The sequence below is a fragment of the Osmerus eperlanus genome, chromosome 26 (genome assembly GCF_963692335.1).
Source record: "Osmerus eperlanus chromosome 26, fOsmEpe2.1, whole genome shotgun sequence".
Classification (NCBI taxonomy): Eukaryota; Metazoa; Chordata; class Actinopteri; order Osmeriformes; family Osmeridae; genus Osmerus; species Osmerus eperlanus.
Window position 1 is genome coordinate 7,483,339 of NC_085043.1, and position 23,239 is coordinate 7,506,577.

The 23,239-nt window shown below is 48.9% G+C and overlaps 2 protein-coding genes across 2 annotated transcripts; one reads left to right on the plus strand and one right to left on the minus strand.

Annotated features, from left to right (window-relative positions):
• The first annotated feature begins 13,421 nt into the window (after positions 1-13,421).
• Positions 13,422-14,341, plus strand: nfil3-4 (nuclear factor, interleukin 3 regulated, member 4). The gene has a single exon (XM_062452249.1). The coding sequence runs from the start codon at positions 13,422-13,424 to the stop codon at positions 14,277-14,279; it is 858 nt and encodes a 285-aa protein (XP_062308233.1). The 3' UTR covers positions 14,280-14,341.
• A 2,118-nt stretch (positions 14,342-16,459) lies between these two features.
• On the minus strand, positions 16,460-19,361 carry lingo3a (leucine rich repeat and Ig domain containing 3a). The gene is made up of 4 exons (XM_062452530.1): positions 18,722-19,361; positions 18,272-18,653; positions 17,826-18,143; positions 16,460-17,387 (listed from the first exon to the last, which is right to left on the minus strand). The coding sequence occupies exons 1-4, from the start codon at positions 19,312-19,314 to the stop codon at positions 16,824-16,826; spliced, it is 1,857 nt and encodes a 618-aa protein (XP_062308514.1). The 5' UTR covers positions 19,315-19,361; the 3' UTR covers positions 16,460-16,823.
• Between the last annotated feature and the right edge of the window lie 3,878 nt (positions 19,362-23,239).

Here is a 23,239-nt window from a genome sequence, read left to right on the forward strand (position 1 = left end):
CATTCATCAAGGCCATTTTAATTTGGGTATCCGCAGACAGCAATAATCATTTATGATTCTTAGAACAATCAATAAAACGGAGGTTACTGTAATTGTGTGTGTGTGTGTGTGTGTGTCCCCCCACACACACACACCCTACCTCTCCCCATATGTGTTTTCAGTATAAAACCGCTGCCCTTGATTTTAAGTGGAGCAAATAGCCACAGATAGACTTGCCGAGCAGGCAGTAACACCCACAGTGAGGCGTTCCTCTAAACTCACTGCGGTAATAATACTCTAACCTACTTGGAAACGTGTCTAAGCAACACGTCTACACAAACACCTCTCTGAAAAACAGAGCTGCTGCCAAGCCGGACTCTCACAATAAAAAACAATGTCTCTCTTTTCGACATGGCACGGCATCATCAGGGTCGTCAGGGAAATGGCTCAGTGGTCGGAGCATTGACGGCGGATTGAGAGGTCGCAGGTTCAACTTGCCCACATGTTTTTGCTTTGGAGACAAGTGTCTGCTAAATGAATCGATGATTGCTATTGTGTTTTAACAGGCAGGAGTGGCTCCAATGTGAGAAGAGCTCCACCTGGTGGCGGAGTATAGCTACTGCAGGGCCTGCTGCTGCTGCTGCTGTAGCCTTGTTTACTCTCTCCCCTTGGGGAGAGGTCGCTTTGTGTTCCGGTTCCTTCCTGTGTGGACGTCTTCCAGGGGCCAGGGTTCTATGGGGCCAGGGTTCTATGGGGCCAGGTTTCTATGGAGCCAGGGTTCTATGGAGCTAGGGTTCTATAGGGCCAGGGTTCTATGGAGCCAGGGTTCTATGGGGCCAGGGTTCTATGGGGCCAGGGTTCTATGGAGCCAGGGTTCTATGGAGCCAGGGTTCTATGGAGCTAGGCTTCTATGGAGCCAGGGTTCTATGGGGCCAGGGTTCTATGGGGCCAGGGTTCTATGGGGCCAGGGTTCTATGAGTGTTGGTGAAAGAGCAGAGGCCAAGCGGAACAGTGGCGTGCGTGTTGGTGACGTGCGTTCAGCTAAAAATATCTTACACTCTATCTGTCAGCATCTTGACTGCTAGAGTACTTCTCTGTATCGTATCACGTTATAAAGAGGATGTCAGAGGACACACACTCCAAATATATGTGTTACATCTCATTTGACCTTTTTTACATACAATACAGCGTGCTTCTTATGCTTAGTATAACAATATTATCTTATGCTGCTTATTATAACAATAAACCTATAGGTGTGTGTTTGTGTGTGTTTAGTGGGTAAACCTGTGGAGGAAACATGAGTCATCATGCCAGATTCTCCTGAGAATTCTCTCTCCTCAAATAGACACACACAGAGAGGCACACGCAGACACAGGCCTCCCACTGTGGTGCAAGCGACCCATGAGTCATCTCGTCTCATAACCACCAGAGCTCTCTCTCTCTCTTTCTCTCTCTCTGTCTCTCTCTGTCTCTCTCTCTCTCTCCCTCCCTCCTTCTCTCTCTCTCTCTCTCTCTCTCTCTCTCTCTCTCTCTCTCTATCCCCCCCTCTCTCTCCCATCGCTGTCTCTTTCCCTCTCCGTTGTCTCACGCTCTCTTTCTTTGCTCTCTGTACACACACACCACAACAAGTTAAAGCTTTTATTGGTTGGCTATCTACTTATTACTCTGAGGTCTGCAACGTTATTAGGTCAGTATTAGAGGTCCGTAGAGATTTCATTTCAGCACCGCCCCGCGTAACAGCGACCTAAATACGGTACGTCGGGCCACACAGTAAAGGTCAAAGTAAATTAATAACGCATTGATAACGCAAATGCTTAAAAAGTAGCCTACAATAGCTTTCTTAAGATTTAAGTAAAACGTTTGCTCGAAATTCATTAAATGTTTTCCAACATTTAAACAAACACTGTATATGATTTCTGAGATTTGTCCATCTCCTGAGATTTAAGTTTCTGTCGTTTTTTCTCAAGTTTTTACAAGTGTTTTTTGTTTTTGACTGGATTAGGCTGCTCAGCGGCATGTCTTCCCCTGTCAGCGGTGAAGACCGTCTTCGATTGGATGCCCAACGATTGTCCTCATCGGTGGACAGCAGTGGCGGGGAGGAGGAAACGCCCGACCATCGATTTCGATGTCAGTTGTCGCGGCTGTTACGGATTCGCGTCTGCCGATCTCAACTGCTCCCCGTCAGCCGGCGCAAGAGGGAGATGACACCGACGGAGAAGAAGGACGAGACGTACTGGGACAAGAGGCGCAAGAACAACGAGGCGGCCAAGCGCTCGCGGGATAAGCGGCATCTCAACGACCTGATTCTGGAGGGCGAGCTGCTGGCGCTGAGCAAGGAGAACGCGCAGCTGCGCTCGGAGATCCACACCCTCAAGTATCACTTAAGTCTGGTCAGTGAGATCCACTCCGGAGAAAAAACGGGCCCCCCTCCACCACCCCCCCTCCACTACCCCACATCCACCTTCTTCACCCCAGTGCGGTGGGCTCATCGGAGCCCCTCTGCCCAGCCAAGCCCTCTGCTGGCCCCGCAGCCCCCGGCCTCCAGGATTGCCCAGGGGAGGTCCAGCCAGGCCAGCCCAGGCCCGGGGCAGGCATCCCTGGGAACCCCCAGGTTCTTCACCCCATCTCTCCTGTCTAGCAGGGCCAGCAGTGGATCTCCAGGGAGCAGATCTTCAGAGCGGGGAGAGAGCAATGTTCACCACCAGGTCTCCTCCAGCAACGACCCCCCGCCCAGCAGCCCAGTCTCTGCCCCTGTCTCCACCCCAGCCTTCTCCTGCCCTCTCCTCCAGGCACCTCACCCCCTCCAACAGCCCCCTTACCACCTCCTTCCCACCTCCATGCCCAGCCTGGGCCCTTACGCTGGGGGATCCAACGCCCTTCTGATGACCTGGGGCTCCCCATGCCTGCCACCTTCCACCCTCTACCCACATGTGCCCCTCTACCTGCCTCTGGAGGCGGGGGAGGACCAGAGAGGAACCCCCCTGGGGTCTGGAGTCCTCCCGTGGGTTCAGAGGTCGCTTCGACTGCCTCCCAGCAGAGCTGGGTCACCCTCAGAGCCTCTGCCATCCTAACAGGCCCTAAACAGTTCTCACTCCTGCTCACTCCTGCTGAACATGTAGGATCGACAATGTGATTTCTACTTCAGGTTCTTTTTGCTCTAAATACAGGCTGTGCCGGCATACGGATTCCTTACTCGTATTCCTTACACATTCATGGTGTTTGTGATTTATAATAAGAAAATGTGGAAAATAGACTTTTAAACACAATCAACTGGACTGTCTTATTTGGTTGTGCTCATGTAAATGTCACATCTTTTTTTATCCTTTGCTGTTTTCTAAGAATTTTTATATGAGAATTTATATATGATAATATTTACAAATGAAATTACAGTAAGGCCATAAAATCTAGGCCTTTTTTTCTGTACAGTAAATTAAGATTTCCACTCAGGGAACGAGGAATTTGGAATTTTTTAGTCGATGTATAATGTTTCAAAGTTCTTTAATCATCCAGAAACTTTCTGTTAAAATGATTATACATGATTCCTCTGTTTCCTATTGATTAGGGTTATGCCACTTAATTAAGCCTAGAACAGGTCATGTGTAAGAAACATTTCACAAAAAAGAAAGTTTATAAGACTTTTTAGAGAGACACATTTCAGAAGTACAAGGGCAAAGTTGTTCAGCTGTTTGTTGATTTTTTATTATTGAATTATGATAATGATATAGCCTAATATGATTATTTCTGAAAGCATGAATAAAGATTGACAGCATTCCAATAATTGATTTATTTGTTCAAGGGTTCTTTTTAGATCATGGAAAATAATGTTTTGGTTCAGCAAAATGGTATGTTTGTTATGTTTATTTAATAACGCGGCTTTTAAAAAAACAATTACAAACTTTTTAATAATATTTTACCAGTCTAATTAAACCGTCAGAGAATATAGTTTTAGCAGAAATCTTATATTTATAAAACTTACCTATAGCTACAGTGACTGTCCGTCTTACGTAGCATTTGGCCAGCACAATTATTTTGTATACTAACGCTACTTGTGCTTTCCCGATCCTTAGAGCTACCAAGGCTACTCAAATAGGCACATTTTAGACGTGAAATTATGGCCAGGGGGTCACCAAAAGGGACCGTGAAGGAATGACCTCACCGTGCCGGTCCTTCCGACGTCATCTCAACACGCTCCCGTTTCAGTTCGACTAACTTTTGTTTTGCTTGGAAAAAAGGTACCGAAACGGAACTCAAATAGGCCTATGACTTATTGAGCTACCTGTTAATTTATCTTCTCCGAGCGTTGTTTAAAATTAGAGACCGGTAAGAGACTGCATCCACGAAAGTGTTTAGGCTATATGATGTTGATTTAGCTACCGCATAGGCTATTGTTTTTATATGTTATTGTTGCTACATTGTTTATTGTTGAGATAATATCGTTAACCGTGCTTACTGAGATGTGGTTACTAAGACCATTCCTTGACCAGGATACTGATACAACTGCACGCACTTCTGATACACAAGCTACTTTCTGCATGCACTATTAAGACGCTTTGGATAATTTTTACTGTCTGCTAAATGAATACACATTTAAATGTAAAATGTTTGTGATATAAAATGCCTATGAAATTTTGCAGCATACATCGCGGTTTTATCATACCTTCCTGGCCTACATAGCTACAACGGTTTGAAAGTACAAAACTGGGTGCGCAACCCACGGTATTCCCCTCCGCGGGTACCAGGTATATTCCCTTGCTTTCTGTAAGTTGTTAAACACTGCACACTGGTGTGACATCATTTGAGGGAAAATGTGGACGTTTAACCGCAGAAAATAAACCACATGGAACCTCTACAAACACATCAACTTTTATTTCACAGATTTGGGCCTGAATAACACTTGTGCCTTTAAACACAACCACAGAATTAGGTAGGCTATAAGACTGTTTAAGTTATGAGTGTAAAGGAGCACTGTTCAAAGGTGTGAAACCACTAAGTGTTTGTGTGTGTGTGTGTGTGTGTGTGTGTGTGTGTGTGTGTGTGTGTGTGTGTGTGTGTGTGTGTGTGGGTGTGTGTGTGTGTGTGTGCGCATGTGTTGCGTGACCAACACCGTTGTTTAGAAAACTTTCCCACCACTGACACGATGAGAACATTGCTTATTCTTAATCTTTGACCCAGTGGTCATGCAAAGACAAATGAGAGAAGGAGAATTCTCACTCAGAATAAATCAAGTACGATCCAAGAAATCAAACATCAGAGACACTAATTCAATTGATTATCTTGATGGTTCTTGATAGAAAGACATTAGGTCACAGAGTAGGCTATATATTTTTTGAATACATGCACTGTAGTAGCCTACTATTATTTTGGTCCACCATGCCTTCATTAGCTATCAACTGTAATTGAGACATTATTGTTGCACTGCAGTTTTGTGGAAGTTTTTTGTTTACCGTTCCGGTAACCCCGAGACCAGTGGTGGTTCTACATTGAATTACACCCAGGGCGAGACGCCCTTCGCGCCCCCCCCCCCATTGAAATCAAAAGGCTGTTGTGGTAAGACCGATTATGTTCTATACAGCTAAAACAGCCTGGGGTCAAATTGATACCAAACATAATAGGAGGGTTACATAAACATGCCCTTACACGCTAAATGTCTGTTATTACATGCTATATTAATATAACTTTTAGGGAGGAACACTTTTAGTTATGACGTTAAACTATACTTTGTCACAAAATATAGTTGTAGCCAGGGGCGGTTTTAGGCCCGGGCGGACAAAGCCGCCCGGGCAGCCGCCCCGCACACACACACACTGTGTGTGTGTGATTTGGTATACAGCAATGTGTGGGTGTGTGATTTGATACCCAGCGATGTGTGTGATTTGATACCCAGCGATGTGTGTGTGTGTGTGATTTGATACCCAGCGATGTGTGGGTGTGTGTGATTTGATACCCAGCGATGTGTGTGTGTGTGTGTGATTTGATACCCAGCGATGTGTGGGTGTGTGTGATTTGATACCCAGCGATGTGTGGGTGTGTGTGATAGGGTACACAGAGTTGTGTGTGTGTGTGTGATTTGATACCCAGCGATGTGTGGGTGTGTGTGATTTGATACCCAGCGATGTGTGGGTGTGTGTGATTTGATACCCAGCGATGTGTGGGTGTGTGATTTGGTACACAGAGTTGTGTGGGTGTGTGTGATAGGGTACACAGAGTTGTGTGGGTGTGTGTGATAGGGTACACAGAGTTGTGTGGGTGTGTGTGATAGGGTACACAGAGTTGTGTGGGTGTGTGTGATTTGGTACACAGAGTTGTGTGGGTGTGTGTGATAGGGTACACAGAGTTGTGTGGGTGTGTGTGATAGGGTACACAGAGTTGTGTGGGTGTGTGTGATTTGGTACACAGAGTTGTGTGGGTGTGTGTGATAGGGTACACAGAGTTGTGTGGGTGTGTGTGATTTGGTACACAGAGTTGTGTGGGTGTGTGTGATAGGGTACACAGAGTTGTGTGGGTGTGTGTGATAGGGTACACAGAGTTGTGTGGGTGTGTGTGATTTGATACCCAGCGATGTGTGGGTGTGTGATTTGGTACACAGAGTTGTGTGGGTGTGTGTGATTTGATACACAGAGTTGTGTGGGTGTGTGTGATAGGGTACACAGAGTTGTGTGGGTGTGTGTGATTTGGTACACAGAGTTGTGTGGGTGTGTGTGATTTGATACCCAGCGATGTGTGGGTGTGTGTGATTTGATACCCAGCGATGTGTGGGTGTGTGATTTGGTACACAGAGTTGTGTGGGTGTGTGTGATAGGGTACACAGAGTTGTGTGGGTGTGTGTGATAGGGTACACAGAGTTGTGTGGGTGTGTGTGATAGGGTACACAGAGTTGTGTGGGTGTGTGTGATAGGGTACACAGAGTTGTGTGGGTGTGTGTGATTTGGTACACAGAGTTGTGTGGGTGTGTGTGATAGGGTACACAGAGTTGTGTGGGTGTGTGTGATTTGGTACACAGAGTTGTGTGGGTGTGTGTGATAGGGTACACAGAGTTGTGTGGGTGTGTGTGATAGGGTACACAGAGTTGTGTGGGTGTGTGTGATTTGATACCCAGCGATGTGTGGGTGTGTGATTTGGTACACAGAGTTGTGTGGGTGTGTGTGATTTGATACACAGAGTTGTGTGGGTGTGTGTGATAGGGTACACAGAGTTGTGTGGGTGTGTGTGATTTGGTACACAGAGTTGTGTGGGTGTGTGTGATTTGATACCCAGCGATGTGTGGGTGTGTGTGATTTGATACCCAGCGATGTGTGGGTGTGTGATTTGGTACACAGAGTTGTGTGGGTGTGTGTGATAGGGTACACAGAGTTGTGTGGGTGTGTGTGATAGGGTACACAGAGTTGTGTGGGTGTGTGTGATAGGGTACACAGAGTTGTGTGGGTGTGTGTGATAGGGTACACAGAGTTGTGTGGGTGTGCGTGATAGGGTACACAGAGGTGTGTGGGTGTGTGTGATAGGGTACACAGAGTTGTGTGGGTGTGTGTGATAGGGTACACAGAGTTGTGTGGGTGTGTGTGATAGGGTACACAGAGTTGTGTGGGTGTGTGTGATAGGGTACACAGAGTTGTGTGGGTGTGTGTGATAGGGTACACAGAGTTGTGTGGGTGTGTGTGATAGGGTACACAGAGTTGTGTGGGTGTGTGTGATAGGGTACACAGAGTTGTGTGGGTGTGTGTGATAGGGTACACAGCGATGTGTGGGTGTGTGTGATTTGATACCCAGCGATGTGTGGGTGTGTGTGATTTGATACCCAGCGATGTGTGGGTGTGTGATTTGATACCCAGCGATGTGTGGGTGTGTGATTTGGTACACAGAGTTGTGTGGGTGTGTGTGATTGGGTACACAGAGTTGTGTGGGTGTGTGTGATAGGGTACACAGAGTTGTGTGGGTGTGTGTGATTGGGTACATAAGATTACATCAGTTTCACCTGTCCTGCCGGGGCTAGAGGCCTGTGTAGGATGAAGATACCACCGTCTAGCCAGCTACTAGAAAGTCTGAGTGTGTGCGTGTGTTCGTGGGTTCACTGCAAAACCCCCCCTGTTACCACACTGAAGGGAGGGCTGACACACACACACGCACGTTCTCTCACAAACACACAGGCTACTCTCTTTCACACATACGCGCATACACACTTCATCACTGGCGGGAGAGAGAACAGAGAGGAGTTAGCGCCAGGGGAGGTATGAAGCCACGCACACACACGCACACACACACACACATGCTGCACTACCAGAAGCATCCCCCTCACAGCCCCTGAGACAACCCTGTCAGCCACATGTGCTCAGACAAGCCCCAGCCCAGAGAGAGAGGACCAGGGAGAGACCAGTGGTAGACCAGAGAGAGAGAGGGACCAGGGAGAGACCAGAGGTAGACCCGAGAGAGAGAGGGAGCAGGGGGGAGACATCGAGGAGAGACCAGGGACCCACAGATCGGGGCGACGACTTCCTGTAACCTCACCGTTGGACGCCGCAGGTAAGACCAGGAGAAGGTCCCTCTCTACCACCTTCAGTGGTCACCTGGTACGACACACACAGCTGAGCTCTGCTCGTAAGGAGCGAGGATCTCACTGGCCGTCCTGGTTGTTTTGATGTATAGATTTGTGCCACCCAGGGCTTGAAAGAGCATGAGACCATAACGTTCAGCGACAATGCACCCTGACATTTCCTTCACGAACAAACGCATCATCCGTTAAACTCCGATCAAACATCAGATTAAGAAGGGTCCCCCTTGAGAGGACCACTGGGTCTTATAACGTCGTCTTCACATTATGACATGTACAAAGGTCGAAACTGAATGCGTGGGGAATTGAGCTGAAAAGAATCCTCGTAATTATTATGTAAAATAGTATCTGTCGTACTTAAAATGTTCGGTCATAATTATAATAATATATAATAATTGTTTAACGGACAATAAACCGGACTATAACCCTTTTGTTGTATCATGATGTAAGTGACCCAGTTTGTGGTTACTTAAAATGTTGTGTTGTGTAATGTTACAAGTGTACCGCCTAGTCAAGGCACAGCACAAGATCAGGGTAGCACATAATCAGAGAGATTCTGGAGATTGTTCACCAGAGAATACACAATGGATTTGGAACTAAAATATCAACTATGAATTCTGGGCAATAGATTTCAGAGTTTCTAGTTCATGGGATTTCTACTTGGAGTTGTATGTACAATAGAAGCATGTCGTTCCCGAGGAGAACACTGTGAAAAAGCACTCCAATTTGACTTTATCATCTAATAAATGCAGTAGACTCTGTAAATCTTCATAAAACATTGTATATAATATAATAGTATATTGTGCAACAATGTTTGTTTAGATTTAACATATATATTTATGAAATACGTATATTTCCTGTCTATACCCAGTGGAGGTCTATTTGTCTCTATTATAAAATGTGTAACTTCCCCTTTCATATAAAAGATGATGCATGAAGCCAATTTGGACATGATAGATGCCACAGAGGATGGCTGGATCGTTTTAGACAGATTTGATGATAGTCGCATTTGGCAGTTTTACAGTCAAATCTGGTGGATTAGTGAAACATACTGTGTAGAAGATGATAATGTAACATTCACCCAATGCTTTTATCCAAACCGTGCAGGGGGAATTTGAACTTCCTTTTTGTCCTCCTGATTTGAGGTCAGACGCTCTAATCTAATTATTTCAAAACAAGGTCAACTCGATCTGTTGATGTTATAACCAGAATAACTTCCCTTTTTTATAAAAGAAAAGAAGAAATTCCGCAACCTCGTAAAAGATTATCAACGATTGACACATTGTAAAAAATACAGACAAGCTCGAATCATGTAGGTTGTTTTATCAGCAGGGTTATTGTGCAATGTAGCTTGTTGTAAAATATTTGGTGTATTATGATAATTCTAAGGGCAGGGTTATGATTGCGATCAATATATGATTGATGCGACCTTGTCCAGTGATTACACCGGTGAGAGCCCTTTGCATCATGCATTACGATGGATGGCAAGGTTAGCTAAATGCTAATGTAAGGGGATTTTTGTGTACATAGTTGGTTGTGATTAGGCAGAATTTCACTGGATGAAAGCAACTTTTCAGGGTGTAGGAGAGGGTGATGGTAGAATCAATGCTCTGGTATTGGGAGCTGGTACAAGGGGGGGGGGGGGGGAGGTATATATGTTCTAAAGCCTGCTGGAAGCTTTCAAATATCTGCTGTTTTGTTTTGTCTGTCAAGGAAATCATACGTTAACTGAAAAGTGGATGCCCCAGTCCCACGGGGGTGGGGGGGGGGGGGGGGGCAATCCCAGTGGGGCAGTTCTAGTTGGGGGAAACTAATCCACAGATGGAACTCGAGGGAACCTTCTCTAGGGATCTGTCTTTGTGGGCTGGACATTGAAACCTTCCTCTATAGACACCACAAACAACAGTTTGCCATCCTGGTAAACAGCCCAGGGTGCTTTGAGAGTTGAACCATCCAACCAAACATGATTTCATACTAGTTGCCACTACAGTGCAACTTTTTACAGGCCGGGGGAGAGACAGAGTGGGAGAGAGACAGTAAGGGATAGAAAAGAGAGAGAGGTGGGGGGGGGGGGAGAAGGAGTGCGAGAAACAGAGCATGTGAGAGAGGGACAAAGAGAGACAGAAACAGAGGGAGAGAGAGGGGGGGGGCTGCAGGTGTCCATTAGCAGAGGACGGAGGGTCTGAAAGAGGAAGTGAGGCACATCCTTCCTGAAGAGCAGTGGACTAGAGAGTCAGCCAGAGTCAGGTGCAGAGACACCCTGGAGACGCATCACCGGGCCGCTGCAGTGCATTATGGGATGGGATCTCTCTGTACAGGGCTCCAGCACTGACAACACATCTCTTGAACCAACCAGCAAAGCAGCTGCAAGACAGGAGACACAATCAAAAGTTGGCTACTGAAAAGCGTCAAACGACTCGATCTCAACCTTCGTGATAGCTGGTGTGATGGTGGTGGAGAGGGATGGGAGCAAGCGCTTCATGTATGTTCATGTAACTGCAGAAAAAATGACTTTTTCTTCCTGTTCATTTCATCCAGACCCCAAAGCCCAGATGTCTACAGAGCATTCAAAGTCATGCGGCTGTTTTGGATGCATTGTACCATGTCATAGTTCTGATGCTGTTGTTGGCTTCTGATTGTTGCACCATGCCTATGATGTGAGATGTGATAACTTTGCACCATGCTTGGTAAATAACACACACACACACCCACACACAGATGTATCTCTTTCCTCTTTTCTTTCTCTCTCTCTCTCTCTCTCTCTCTCTCTCTCTCTCTCTCTCTCTCTCTCTCTCTCTCTCTCTCTCTCTCTCTCTCTCTCTCTCTCTCTCTCTCTCTGTCTCTCTCTCTCTCTCTCTCTCTCTCTCTCAAACACACACACACACACACACATAGTGTACATCTATCCTTGTAGGGACTCAGGAATCAGTCCCATTTACATTTTGCATTTACATTTATGCATTTACATTTATGCATTTAGCAGACACTTTTATCCAAAGCGACTTCCACGAGAGAGCTTTACAAAAGTGCATAGGTCACTGATCATAACAACAAGATAGCCCCAACATTGCGAGCAACCAAAACATGAAGCATACATTGTGGAAAACCAAATAAGTGCCAAAGGGAAACAACGTCATAACTTCAGCTTTGAGTTATCTGGAACTAACTTTTATGCACCTCTGAATTTCAGGGGCTTGATTTAAAAACAGGAAGACTTGAAATAGCCTATTTTAAAATAATGACTTATATGAATATATATGACTTAGTTACTTATCACATGTAAAACGCACCCACACACAAAAGAACACACAGACACACACGCACTATGGACCTTATGTTACCATGGTGAGCAATCAGATGTGAGACTTCTGAAGCATCTCACAGCCGTTTCACACTCTCCATTTCACACTCATGCCTGACACGCACTCTGACATACACCTCATGCAGACTCTCTGACTCACACTACAGACCTACTACTCCTTAGACACACACCTCACACACACACACACACAGACACCATACGCACTGTGGACCTGAAGACCCACTATTCTCTACACACACACACACACCTCATAAACAAACTCTCCTACTAACAACTTATATCCACTACTGCCTAGACACACACACACACACACACACTGTCTCTGCAGCATGTAAATGCTGGCTGTAAATGCTGGCTTTGAAGTATCAGCCAGACTGAAGATAGAGGCCGAAGACGCGTGGTGGGACACACACACACCAACACACTCCTCTCTGTAGATATAAAGACTCCCTCCTCTAGGGTCTGTGTGTGTGGGTGTAGTTGCGTGCAAGCGTACTAGCCACAATTCGGATCCACTTTTACCCTCCTGTACATACCAAACAGACTTGCATGCTACCAAGCTATTTTAAGGTTTATGTTAGGTTGTGGTCTAAACCCTGGGTACTCTAGTAGTGTATCATGTTCTGCTCTACTCTACTCTACTTTACTCTACTATTATGTTCTGTTCTACTCTATTCTATTCTACTTTGTTCTGTTCTGCTCTACTGTGCTCTATTCTACGTTGTTCTGTTCTGCTCTACTCTATTCTATTTTGTTCTGTTCTGCTCTACTGTGCTCTATTCTACGTTGTTCTGTTCTGCTCTACTCTATTCTATTTTGTTCTGTTCTGCTCTACTGTGCTCTATTCTACGTTGCTCTGCTCTGCTCTACTCTATTCTATTTTGTTCTGTTCTGCTCTACTGTGCTCTATTCTACGTTGTTCTGTTCTGCTCTACTCTATTCTATTTTGTTCTGTTCTGCTCTACTGTGCTCTATTCTGCTTTGCTCTGCTCTGCTTTTCTCTATTCTAGTCTACTCTTCTCCCTGGTGCTTGTCACGCCTCGTACAGCAGGCCCCTGTTTGTCTGTTCATGTCAGGTATTGCATTCTCTCGCGCTCCTAACCACAACTTCCTCCCCCCCCCCCCCCCCACACACACACACAAACACGCAGCCTACGCTCTCGAGTGGAGCTAGGGTCAGCGGATGAAAGGTAGGGAGAGAGAGGATGTGGTTAAGAGAGGTGGGAGGTGGAGGGAAGGAGTGGAGGCGGAAGGTGTTGAGGGAGGTGGTGATGGTAGTATTGTGTACACTTCAGTCTGTGTTTTTTGCTTTGTTTAGTTTAATAGACTTCTGGGACCAAATATGCATTCAATTTCTCTGTGCTTTTGCCCCCCCCCACCTCCCACTAACTAACTTTCCTTGTCTGGACCCCCCTCCCTCACAGGTGACCACACCATCACTGTGGCTGAGAAGACAGAGGGAGGAGAGGAAGAAGAGGAGAGAACCAAGAGAAGAGCGAGGAATAGTCCTCATTCTCTTCATCATCATCCTCACTAATAACAAGACTTAACCTTTGACCCCCTCAACTCTGACCTGGCATGGAGGCGCTGTCTCTGCACGGAGGCCAGGAGGAGGAGGAGGAGGAGGAGGAGGAGGAGGCTAGGGGGGGCTTGGGGCGGGAGCTGGCTAGACTGAGGGGGCCTCTGGGCACCTGGGGGGTCCGGAGGAAGAGAATGTTCACCCCCGAGGAGAAGAAGGACGCCACCTACTGGGAGAAACGCCGCAAGAACAACGAGGCGGCGAAGCGCTCGCGGGAGAAGCGACGAGTCGGCGACCACGTCCTGGAGAGCCGTCTGGTGGCGATGAGCGAGGCGAACACGCGCCTGCAAGCCGAGCTGACGGCCCTGAAGGTGCACCTGAGTCGGCTGTGCCACGCCCCTTATGCACCCCCCCTCTGCCCGGCCCCCCAGCCCCACGCCCCATCCCCCGCCGGCGCCAACACACAGCACCCGGAGAGAGATGTTTACTGGGGGGGCATCAGGGACCACTATGGGCTATCTCCCCTGGTTACCCTGCCTAATCTGCCTACCTCGCACCCCCCCATGGCCCCCCTGACCCCCCTGCCCCCCATGGCCGGCCCAGGGTTCTTCCTACCCCCCACCACCCTGCTCCCCATAAGATCCTACCTACCCCTGCTGGACCTACAGGGGGCGGTGCCCACGGCCCCCCGGCCCTCCAGGCCACCCTGGGGGGCCGTGCTCAGATCTGGAGGCCAGAGGGGGGGAGGGGGGGAGGAGGGGGAGGAGGGGGAGCAACAGGTACCTGGAGCCCCTTCCTCCTCTTCCTCCTCAGCCCTGCCCCACAAGCTGCGTCTGAAGACCCACAAGACCGCCCCCCCTCGTAGGGAGGGGGGGAGACAGCACTCACCTGTGATTCACTTCTATGTGTCTGACTGACTGACTGGTTGGCTGGCTTACTGGCTGGCTTCTTTACGTTTAACTGGTTGACTGACTGACTGACTGACAGACTGGCAGACTGGCTAGCTGACTTACTGTTTGGCTGGCTAGCTGACTGACTGTTTGGCAGACTGGCTGACTGTTTGGCTGGCTGGCTAGCTGACTTGCTGATTAGCTGGCTCTTTGTATGGTAAATGTGCACTTCTATGACTTCGGAATCTACTGTACTATATAAGGACTGTTTAATCATCTTTTTCTATCCAATACATTAGTTTTGTATCATCATTATGTTATTCCTTCTGAGAGAAATGCTTTCTTGACCTAAGGAGTAAATTCATCAATGAATAAATAAACTAATGGATTATTAATCCTGTTTGTTTTTTGGGAAAAGGTTGGAGGGGGGGGGGGGGTGAGCACACAGACTTATTGTTGTTTGTAAATATACAGTCCGCTCCATTATTCATACTGATCAGTTTATGAACAATGAACAGAAAAGACTGTGGTTTCTGTGTACAAAAACAAAACAAAAAATACATTACTCAGAATTGCAACAAGTCAGAGATCACATCCTCTCGGTCTTCTGGTTCCATCTCTGACTTCCTCTCCCCAGCAGTAGTGTAGGCATGTGTGGTCTTCTCCAATGTGGGAAAGACACTTGTTTATTCTCTTAATGTCGAATAGAAATGTGTCATCGTGTATAGCGCCAGTCCTCTCTGCGGTTGTCACCACCCATCCCCCTCCTCCTCCTCCTCCCAAGACTTGACTTACCAATTCCACAGACACAGAAACAAGTAGACAGGGGTTTCCATCACATGCTTTATAAACAGTGTGCTTAATTCATCTGGATTGGTTTTTATAAAACATACAGTACAATATAAATCCGTCTGGTGTTTTCTGCATACTAAACAACGGGACAAAGAACTTGGTAAATGAACAGTAAATCACATCAATCGTTACATGTTTAGATGGAAGCAGAAAGACGATTGACCGGCCTTCACATATTGGTTTCAAATGCTCGGTTTTAATTTTGCGGATGTGACCGGTGCCACCAACTATCCGGGAGCTGTAGTTCCAAATATGGCCAGTAGATGTCGCCCGAGCACTGTTGGGTTTACAAATGTCGGCTTGTGGAAGAAGAAAAGATATGGATCTGGATCTCTGTACATTCACCAGAATATACACCAAGGTGACCTACAGTAGTCCTGACTCTTCTAAATACTACATCAGGGAATTTACAAATCTCTAACTCCATCCCAAGCACTCTCTATGTGACACACACACACACACACACGACAGCTTATCTCACAGGGAATGTAACCCCTTTATCAGATTGACATGTTAAATCCTTAAACATCTCAGTAGTTCTGGGCAGATATGAGCCTCTTTATCTGCCTTATAAACAGCAAGGTCGCGTTATGAACGCCACCAAGTCAAGGATTACAAAACCCCGACATCTGATAAACAGTATCTGTACAGTGGTTTCTACTGTTTCTAAGTACTACTGCTGTTCAAAAGGAGACCACCACTTTACACACACACACACACACACACAGACGTACAAACACACACTATATTTACAAAATGGTTGTTCCTGTGTGTGGAAGGCATCCTGGAGCAGAACAGCAGCTTGAATACAAGCTCGTGTTTCCTATTGGTTTGCTGTGTGCGTAGAAAGGTCAAATAGTTCAGCCTGGCGACTGGCACCATACAATATTTTATTATTTGGTACTGTGCTGCACTATACAGTACTGTGCTCGACTATACGGTGCTAGGACAGAGATCCTGTCCCATAATGCATTGCTACTGCAATGCATTATGCACCATGTAACTGTGACACACAAACAGACACTCACATACAGACACACACACATACAGACACATACATACAGACACACACACATACAGGCACACACATACAGACACACACATATCTGTATCAAATTATAACCTTATAGAGTGTGGGAGTCATTACGGCTGAGGGGGTCAAAAGGATGCGTGGGCGTGGCTTCTTCTCAGATGAGTTATGGCATGTCCTTGGCTTACTGAGAAAGAACCCTGTCATTGTGTATGCATGGAGAGAGGGAGGGGTGGGGGGGGATCACAGATGGGGGGGGAGTCACAGATGGGGGGGGGTCACAGACTCCTCAGACCCTGGATGTCCTCTCTTCAGATGGGGGCGGGAGGGGCTGGGCAGGAGGGGCAGACAGCTATGACTTTCCTCTGTTGTTCTAGATAACAGTAATGCAGTAACAACAAATAGGAAGAAGGAATGCTGAACGTAGAAACCAATGCCGTTACTTGTGGTATCTTACAGTGACTCTTCTACTCCTGTCCAGGATATAAAACGGACTGTGCAAAATATCAATGGGATTTTTTTATTCCGGACTTAATGAGGATCACTGAAATATTCCTTCTCTCCACCTCTCCACCTCGCCTCTCCTCCTCGACTTTCCTTGTAAACAGAGAATCTAGTTTTTTATCTAAATAAACAAATCAAAGCAGGAAAATGACAACAAGAGGCCCAGTCCTGGTCCTGGTCCTGTTCTAGATCATCTTCATGTTGAACTTGCGTGCCCCCCCCTGCCCTCCTCCCGCCGACGGCCCGTCCACCTTCCGGAAGGAATACTCCACCGAGAAGTTGTTTTTGTGCTGGCCCCGCCCCCTGCTCCACACAAACAACAACAGGAAGCAGAAGAGGACCACGCCCAGGAACATGATGCATCCCATCGCCGTGGAGATCAGGATGGTCTTGAGGTCGAGGGTGAACTTGAGGAAGACCCGCGTGTCGTTGAGGTTGGTCTCGTTGAGGTCGCCTGTGTAGAACGTGCGGTTGGCCAGCATGGCGGCGTCCGGCGGGAGCCCGCTCACCGTCAGCGTGGCGAAGTAGGTGTCGTTGCCGCCGGCATTGCTGGCGATGCAGATGTACGTGCCGGTGTCCGTCACCTGGGCGTAGCGGATCTCCAGCGTGCCCTCGGCGAGCACGGTGACGCGCCCACCGCTGCGGGTCGTGATGCGGCGCCGCTGCGGAGAGATCCAGAAGATGACGGGGGCGGGCTCTCCCTCGGCGTGGCACGAGAAGGAGACCACCTGACCCTCCCGCGCCGACACCTGCGGAGAGAGACGCAGAGAGACTGAATGTGAATAGAGGGACATATGGGAGTACTGAGAGAGGAAGAAAAGGAGAGAGGGAGACCGAAAGAGAGAGGGCGACAGAGAGAGAGTGATGGTAGGGATGTAGATCAGGGTTCTCCAATCCTGGCCCTCGAGGGCCGCTGTCCTGCATGTTTTAGACGTTTTCATGCTCCAGCACACCTGTTTCAAATGAATGGGTCGTTATCAAGCTCTGTGGAAGCCGGGTAATGACCATTCATTTGAATCAGGTGTGCTGGAGCAGGGAAACATCTAAAACATGCAGGACAGCGGCCCTCGAGGGCCAGGATTGGAGAACCCTGATGTAGATAGATTCGACAGGACACAGACCAGGACAAGAACAAACCCACGCCCACTGCCTGCAAACCCCGCCCACCGTCTACAAGCCCCGCCCACCTGTTGCAGCTTCCTGTTCCTGATCCTGGGCTTCTGGCAGGTGAAGTGGTCGAAGAGGGCGGAGTCGGAGAAGGAGGTGAGGGCGTGTCCCTGCACCTCGACGGGGCCGGCGCAGACGGGCGAGCGCCCGTCGAAGTTCAGCGTCTTCCTGCGCTGGAGGATCCACAGCAGGCGGCAGTCGCAGGCCAGCGGGTTCCCGTCCACGCGCAGCGTTTCCAGGGTGTTGACCGAGTGGAAGGCACCCTCCTCCAGAGTCACCAGGACGTTCCCCGACACGTTGAGCAGCCGGATCTGCCTCAGGCCCCCCATGGCGAAGGCCTGAGTCGTGGGGCAGCAGCAGGGTTAGGGTTACAAAGACAGTCTATCTACTCAACGCATCTGCTGCCCCTTTATAGGAGCTTTAAAGACCCCCAGGCAGGATGGTAAAAGCCCAGCTTCTACCTCACCTGCACTGTCGCCAGGCTGGTGCCCACCAGGTGGAGCTCCTTCAGGCGGACCAGGTCGCGCAGCGCCCAGGATTCGAGGACCGTGATGGGGTTGTGGGAGAGGTCGAGGCTGGTGAGGTGGGCCAGGCTGCGGAGGGCGCTGCTGGGCACGCTGGTGATGTTGGTGTGGGTGATGGAGAGCCAGGACAGGTTGAGCCCTTGGAGGCTGTGGGGGGAGATGTGCTCCAAGAGGGGCCAGTGGGAGATCTCCAGACCCTTCAGGGCGCCCAGCTTCCGGAAGTTTTGCTCCTCCAGGCCAGAGATGCTGAGGTGCCGCAAGCGCAAAGTCACCAAGCCACGGAGGTAGGACAAGGACTGGGACGAGATGGAGGTCAGGTTGCACCTGGGGGAGAAATCAAGGATTTCAGGACCAGTACCAGGATTAGGACACATTTTTCTTTCCAAACTCACCTCTCGATGGTCAACTCATTCAGGCCCACCAGCCCCAGGAAGGCCTTGTTGGAGATGTAGACCAGGTCATTATCTCCGACCTCCAGCTGCTTCAGACTGCGCAGGTCCTGGAAGGTGTAGTCCAGAAGCACCACCATGTTATTTCCGCTGAGGTCGAGGTTCGTGAGGTTCCCCAGGCGTGAGAAGACGCCCATGGGCACCAGCTTGAGCTGGTTGGCCCTGAGAGAGAGCACGCGGAGCTGCGTGAGGCTGGCGAAGGCGTTGGGCTCCAGCACGCTGATGCTGTTGTTGCTCAGGTCCAGTTCCTCCAGGCGGGAGTAGGGGAGGAGGTCCCCGTGCTCCACCCAGCGCAGCCTGTTCCCACTCAGGTCCAGGAGACGCGTGTCGGACGGGATGCCTTCGGGCAGGGTGGAGAAGCGCTTCCCCTGGCAGGACACGGAGCGGATGCGGGCCAGGCACTCGCACCTCTGGGGACAGCCCTGGCCTCCCTGGCCCTGGGTGGGGTTCAAAGCCAGGAGGAGCAGGAGGAGGCTGGGGAGGGGAAACCCCAGCCCCAGCCCCAGGCCCCAGTGCTGGGCACGCCTGGACACCATGCCCCCTCTACCACCACCACCGCCTTTCTAGGGCTGGATCACTCGGCCACACCTGGAGAGGTGGGAGAGAGATGGTAGGGGAGCGATAAAATAGGGTTCGAGGAGAGAGAACGGGAATGAAAGAAAGAGAGGGGGAAAAAAGCGAGAGACCCAAATGAGCACATCTACTGTGTGTTCATTAGCATACCAATGTTCATTAGCATATCTGTGTTCCCTGACTGATGTGGTCTCACAGGCTAAGTAAGCTGACTGAGCATTACACACCGTAATTAGGCAGACACAGGGACCTTACAGAACAATCTGAAGATGGGAGCCAATCCTCAAAGGCCTTACAGAACACCTTGGAGGGGGGAATCAATCCCAAGAGGCCTTACAGAACAACCTAGAGGTGGGAACCTATCCCAAGAGGCCTTACAGAACAACCTAGAGGTGGGAACCTATCCCAAGAGGCCTTACAGAACAACCTAGAGGTGGGAACCTATCCCAAGAGGCCTTACAGAACAACCTAGAGGTGGGAACCTATCCCAAGAGGCCTTACAGAACAACCTAGAGGTGGGAACCTATCCCAAGAGGCCTTACAGAACAACCTAGAGGTGGGAACCTATCCCAAGAGGCCTTACAGAACAACCTAGAAGCTGAGGCTGGGGGGTGAAGAGGATGATGATGTGAAGCGTTAATCCCCTCACTAAGTCCTCCTCCTCTCTGTGTCCTGTCAGGCTCTGAGCCTCCAGGAACCTGTTGCCTAACATCATATGAATCATATTGAACATCATATTAATTGAATGCGGTCGTGCAGGGCAGAGAGAGGTATTAAATCCCGCAAGTCACTCCCATCACTGTGCTGCTGGTGTTACCTGGGTGTGAGCACACCCACACACACACACCCACACACACCACCACACCATCATACAGCCTAAACACAGCCCATAGCACTGCCCCTCCACACTACACACAGTCAAGCATGCACATAAACACACATGGACAGCACACAAATACACATAAATAATTATGTAACACACACACATACGCATTGATGTAACACACACACACACATACGCACACATGAATATCAGTGGGCAGAACAGTAAACTAAAGGAAACAGAAATGCTGAAAAGGCAAGTTCTGGGAAGTAGGAATATGTGTTAGACACACCATAATTATACAGCCCACTCACACCGTCATTACACAGCCCACACACACAGACCATCATTATACAGCCCACACACAGCCCATCATCAGACAGCCGACACACAGGCCATTACCATACATTTACATTTATATTTAGTCATTTAGCAGACGCTCTTATCCAGAGCGACTTACAGTAAGTACAGGGACATTCCCCCCGAGGCAAGTAGGGTGAAGTGCCTTGCCCAAGGACACAACGTCATTTTGCACGGCCGGGAATCGAACTGGCAACCTTCAGATTACTAGCCCGATTCCCTAACCACTCAGCCACCTGACTCCTCCTCCATACAGCCCCCCCCCCCGCACACACACACACACAAACACATCAGAGAGGCAGCCAATAGGAGGTCTGTTGGCTGTCTATCTCCCACACGGCTGTTCCAGATCAGACCTCTCTTCTTCCTTCCCTTCCAACCTCAGCAGGTCCCTTGCCCTGACCTCACATCCCAGCATCTCGAGGTCATAAACATTGACGATTTGATGAGACAGATTGACCAGTATTGTCTTCTGTCTGGAAGAGTCATCTCTAAACAGGGATTTAAATCCCAGCTGTCCTAAACACTCCATAATCTCTTCCAGAAGTTCTCCTAGTGGGCAGAACCTGGCAACACTCCGCCGTTGCTAGGCAGCAACACTCTGCTGTTGCTAGGCAGCGACACTCTGGAATTGTCTGGTTCCTGGGTTCCTGAGTTCTGTAACTGGAGCATCCACGCTCCTCCACCCGACCCCCGCCCAAACTCTCACCCGAAATGTCTCAATGTCACATGATTGCCCCTCCTTCCCCTCCCTTTCAAATCTGGCAAGAGCTGTCTCACAAGCCCGTACAGTGCCGTTCAAACAGCAACAAGCTGTCAGCGCAGATGCCAGGTCAACAAAAAGGTGACAATTAGTCCACACTCACACACACACATACATTAAGACAGCGTCAGAGTAACTCCTGCATAGCAGATGTTGACAGTGGCAGTGTCTGTGTGTGTGTTTCTGTGTGGGTCGATACTAATTGTGTTTTTGTTCGTCTGGGGCGAGGGGTGTTGGAGCTAGCTGCCTAACAGGGCTGATTAATGAATCTACTTCCAGCTGTCCACACAGCAACATTTTCTGTCGTTCAGCCTGTCAAGAACACAGCACCTGTCTGAGCATGCTGCTTAGTCCTGTCCATTCAGAACCAGTCCGTAGCTAACCAGTCTGTAGTTAACCAGTCTGTAGCTAACCAGTCTGTAGCTAACCAGTCTGTAGTTAACCAGTCTGTAGCTAACCAGTCTGTAGTTAACCAGTCTGTAGCTAACCAGTCTGTAGCTAACCAGTCTGTAGCTAGCGAGTCTGTAGCTAGCCAGTATGTAGCTAGCCAGTCTGTAGCTAACCAGTCTGTAGCTAACCAGCCTGTAGTTAACCAGTCTGTAGCTAACCAGTCTGTAGCTAACCAGTCTGTAGCTAACCAGTCTGTAGTTAACCAGTCTGTAGCTAACCAGTCTGTAGTTAACCAGTCTGTAGCTAACCAGTCTGTAGCTAACCAGTCTGTAGCTAGCCAGTCTGTTGCTAACCAGTCTGTAGCTAACCAGTCTGTAGTTAACCAGTCTGTAGTTAACCAGTCTGTAGTTAACCAGTCTGTAGCTAACCAGTCTGTAGTTAACCAGTCTGTAGTTAACCAGTCTGTAGCTAACCAGTCTGTAGCTCTGTTCCATACTGTATGTTGATTTCTTAAGCCACTGCTGTAAAGGATCCCACATGAGAGGGGACCTATGTCTCCTCTCATGTTACAGCTGCAAGGGACGATCAATAGAATATGAATATTTCTGCAGAGAGAACACAGAGGGTCGCGTGTCAGGTGTCTGCAGGTGTCTCCAACACACAGAGGATGGATGGCATCACAGGACGAGGGGGGGAAGACAGGCAGAAACGCAGACCTGATCCCCCATCTCCCTAGACCGAGGAAGAGAGCGGAGAGGGGCGCAGGGGTGGAGGGGAGAGGGAGAAGAAGGGAGAGAGAGAGAGAGAGAGAGAGAGAGAGAGAGAGAGAGAGAGAGAGAGAGAGAGAGAGAGAGAGAGAGAAAAAGAGAGGGGGGGAGAGGGGAGGGCAATAGCGAGCGAGAGAGAAAGCGAGAAGAAGGTAGAGAGACAGAGATCGAGAATGGAAAAAGAGAGACAGAGTTGAAAAGACGGAGATAAATAGAGAGTGGGAGGGAGAGAGTTCCCTCGTACCCACAGACCACAGAGTGGGTGGACTGTCGTCACGGTGACCCAGGACTCCCTCCGACAGCAGTCCAATTACCACGGTAACACCCTGAGGTGATGTGGGGGGGGTCTGGGGGGGAGGCAGGGGGTGAGGACAGGGGGGGGGAGTGGGTCATACTGGGGAGTGGGCTGTGATGTACAGGGTCTGGATATGACTTCCATACTTCCCCATCTCTTCATCCCTCCATCCCCAATCTCTGCATCTCTCCATCCCTCCATCTCCTCATCTCTCCGTCCTATAATTAAACTGGCTACCTCGGTTTTGCTTCTGTCCCTCCCCCTCTCTCTCTCCCTCCTCCTCCCCCCTCCCTCCTCCTCCCCCCTCCCTCCTCCTCCCCTGTCCATCTCTTTCACCTGTGGGGTTGTGTAACAGCTATTAGAGAGAAAATATGTACTGGCTGTTTACCAAAAGCTTGCCTTTCAATGAGTGTGAGAGGGTGTACGTGTGTGTGTGGTTTGAAGTTTCCACTGGTTCAAGCACCACAGAGAATAGGAACGGATCTGTCAG

Bases quoted from the DNA above. Each gene is read 5' to 3' on its own strand.
- nfil3-4 (XM_062452249.1), top strand. From the start codon at position 13,422: ATGGAGGCGCTGTCTCTGCACGGAGGCCAGGAGGAGGAGGAGGAGGAG.
- lingo3a (XM_062452530.1), bottom strand. From the start codon at position 19,314: ATGGTGTCCAGGCGTGCCCAGCACTGGGGCCTGGGGCTGGGGCTGGGG. The intron at 18,654-18,721 runs GTGAGTTTGGAA...TTTCTCCCCCAG, and splicing joins AATGAGTTGACCATCGAGAG to GTGCAACCTGACCTCCATCT. The intron at 17,388-17,825 runs GTGGGCGGGGCT...CTCTCTCCGCAG, and splicing joins GGAACAGGAAGCTGCAACAG to GTGTCGGCGCGGGAGGGTCA.